This window comes from Cupressus sempervirens, chromosome 9, assembly GCF_028749045.1.
Source record: "Cupressus sempervirens isolate cs-2001-9-10 chromosome 9, ASM2874904v1, whole genome shotgun sequence".
Lineage (NCBI taxonomy): Eukaryota > Viridiplantae > Streptophyta > Pinopsida > Cupressales > Cupressaceae > Cupressus > Cupressus sempervirens.
The window spans coordinates 195,048,081-195,051,285 of NC_143126.1; the positions used below are offsets into that span (position 1 = coordinate 195,048,081).

At 36.9% G+C, this 3,205-nt stretch overlaps 1 protein-coding gene across 1 annotated transcript; it reads right to left on the minus strand.

Annotated features, from left to right (window-relative positions):
• Nucleotides 1–561: 561 nt before the first annotated feature.
• Nucleotides 562–2,010, minus strand: LOC149538146 (F-box/kelch-repeat protein At3g61590-like). Its single transcript, XM_089802423.1, has one exon. The coding sequence runs from the start codon at nucleotides 2,008–2,010 to the stop codon at nucleotides 562–564; it is 1,449 nt and encodes a 482-aa protein (XP_089658549.1).
• Between the last annotated feature and the right edge of the window lie 1,195 nt (nucleotides 2,011–3,205).

Here is a 3,205-nt window from a genome sequence, read left to right on the forward strand (position 1 = left end):
TCCATACATCTTCCTTTAACTAAATTGTTGGGTCTATTAACACTAGTCATGCTTTAGTGGGCTTTAGTTGTGGCCACCCTTAAACATCACACACTAAGAAAGAAAGGAAGAAATTAAGCTTCAAAAAATTAGTAACTTAGATATTTTACACTTTTAGCATAGAAATCAAGCCTTAGTGTGTAATATTCAAGTCATGGGTTTAGTTGTCACCCTCACTTTAGTGTAAAGAATGTACAAATTATAAGATCAATTTTGTTCATTTCAAACTATCATTATATATTTATAGTTAAAAAATATAAAAAATATTAGTATTGTGATTTATTCAGTTATATTTTAAAATGTTATATTAGATGAATTAGCTTAATTTGCATATAAGTTATATTTAAAATATTAAAATATATTTAGAAATTATAATTATTGAAACTATAAATTCTTAATTTATTAAGTTTAACCAGCGAAATTGTATGTCAAACTATATATATATAACTAATGAAATTAAAAGTAAATGAGTTACAATCGTGTTGGGAAAAATAGAGTGCCTGTAGGTCATAATGGTAAATACTAGCAGAACAATGATGAGTTGTGAATGGAAAAAGTTCCAGAGACGGCATGCCTAGGAAAGGTATCAAGAAGATCTTCAGTGGAGGGGCAGCCTGGCAACACATTCCAATTCATGGACTCCATAGCAAGGGTCAAAACATTCCTGCTTCCTCTGATGGTAAGCCAAATTTGATCTGGTGTAGCAGCGACCATGAAGTCTGTTCCATGTGATGACTTGACGGTATCTTCCAAGAGATCCTTGGGAGTTGCTGAGATTCGAGACCAAGACCATGCTTTGCTTTTATCATCCAACTCCCATATCCCCACGAGAGAGTGTTTGGTGAGAGGCACTGCGCCCCAGATCGAGCCTCCATTGGCCTCCTCCATTAACCTCCCGACCAAAAGAAGCTTCCCACGACACACGACAAGGGAAGGCAAAGAAGTATGCAAATTATCACGATGGTCACGGAAATTAATCTGTGGAGGCAACCCTCCTTTGACCTCCTTGAACTGGAATGTTTTGGAGGCAATGTCATAACAACCTAGATGAAGACCATAGTCACGCGTAAAGTAGACGATGCCATTGTATAAACTGCTGGTCCAATAATGTTCTGTCCAGTAGGGTACAACGGCAGGAATGGCTGGGACACCCGTCCATTTATTTGCAGTGGAATTGTAGAGCAGAGTAAAACAATTCTCTTGTATTCGGTGGAACCCTAAGCCAATAATCTCAAAGTGGCCGCTAGAGTGAGCAATGAGTTCCACGGCCGTTCCGTCCATCGACCCGTAGCATTCTGGAAGAGGAGGCAACTCCATACGCTGCTTGGTTATGGGATTAATCACGACAAGCATATCGTCCCAGTCATCAAAGAGGTAAAGCCCTGCTGCTGCCGCACACAGGCAAAGATGGTTGTTTGGACGCTCTTTGGTTCTGGCTAGTAAAGGGATTCGAAACCACTGGTTCAGCGCACTACTGAAGAAGGCGATTCCATGATAGCCCTGCATCATGTGTTGTGTCACAAAAAGCTGATGATGATTTACAAGATTGAAAGTGGTAGCCGAGATTGCCCTGTTCCATTCTTTGCAAACAGTCTTTGCTCTCATCAATGAGGGCACTGGAAGCCTTTTCAAAATCTCCTCTGTTGCATCCATCTCCAGATCTGAACAGTCGTCAGGAAAATCACTTCCTCCGCCAATAATCATGTTTTGTTGTGGTTTCTGCAATATTGCCAGTTGAGGAGAAGAGGGCTGCTTTTGCATGACTCGCCTTCCATATCTCTCATGAAAGGCAGTTAGTAGTTTGGAAAAAGAAAAGCCCATACACTTGCATCCTATCTTACAGCGCCACAGAGGGGAGAACAGCATATCGTCTCTGTCTGCATATCTAAAAATTTCTTCAATTTGGGTATCAATCTTCTCTTCTCCAGCTTCAAGAATTGGAAAAATCCTTCTCAACCTTTCTTCTCCCATTATACGCCCTCAAACACTGATCTCAAAGATTTCAAAAATGAAGGAATAACAAGTTATCGTCTTTCTTATAGAGACGGAAGAAAAACTACGATTCTAGATTTATGCTACCTAGGAGGTTGAAGGGTTAGTTAAGTCTTTGACAAAAGTTTCTTTAAATAAAGAAAATAATGATATTCTAAATATACTAATAAAAATATTTTTTTAAATGATTGAGAAATAATTTCTGTTACAAAGTCTGCAGGCAAAGCTTTAGGAGGTTGAAGGGTTAGTTAAGTCTTTCTTTCAGGGGGCTGTCACTGATTGAGCTATATTTATTGGTTTTTACGTAAGAACTTATACCATCAGCTTCTTTTAATTCAAAAAATGTTTATGATTTAAAAGTAAAATATATAAGGTTGTTATTATCAAACACATTAACTTGACTCCTCTACAAGTTATATAATTTACTTGAGAATTGTACCTTTCATGCATTTCAATATAAAAGTTATTTCTAATTGTGACAACCATTCTAGAATTCCTTATATTCAAACTAGTTAAATATGGAGCTGATTATTTCAAAATTAATATTAATTTCTTAAATAAATTTATTTAAAATTTAAATAAATCTTAATATATTAACTTATTTATAAATGATGATTTTTATGTTTTTATTCAATTAAATGTTTGATATACTGTTTTATAATTTATTATTGGTATAATGCCTAGATGACTGCAACTAAAATCAACGTCAATTGAGTACGTTAAATTTAGTTTAACCTAACCATCTCTGGATTACAGATTGAAAATGTAACTAGGAGTGCACATTTTCCAGGCTCCAGTTCTGCCATTGAAATCCACAATTCATTTCAATCTTTCAGCATTATGTAGAAATGGTCTGTTGAAGGAGGTGTTACACTTTCTACTTACCAGGCAAAACCCGCCACAAGAATCCTCTGCATATGTTCAATTACTGGAACCTGTATTCTCAAAAACGCCCTTTCACAAGGAAAAAATGTACACTCTTTCATCGCTCACAGGCGATTTGCATTTGTTCCCGAGCCAAATGTCAAGTGCGGAAGTTTGGTAGATGCTCGAAAAGTCTTTGACCATATGAGAGAACGGGACAGGGTTTCATGGAATACGATTATTACAGCATACAGAAGACATGGGTATCCTCACGAGGCAGTCACACTGTTTCACCAGATGCAAGGAACGG

Bases quoted from the DNA above. Each gene is read 5' to 3' on its own strand.
- LOC149538146 (XM_089802423.1), bottom strand. From the start codon at position 2,010: ATGGGAGAAGAAAGGTTGAGAAGGATTTTTCCAATTCTTGAAGCTGGA.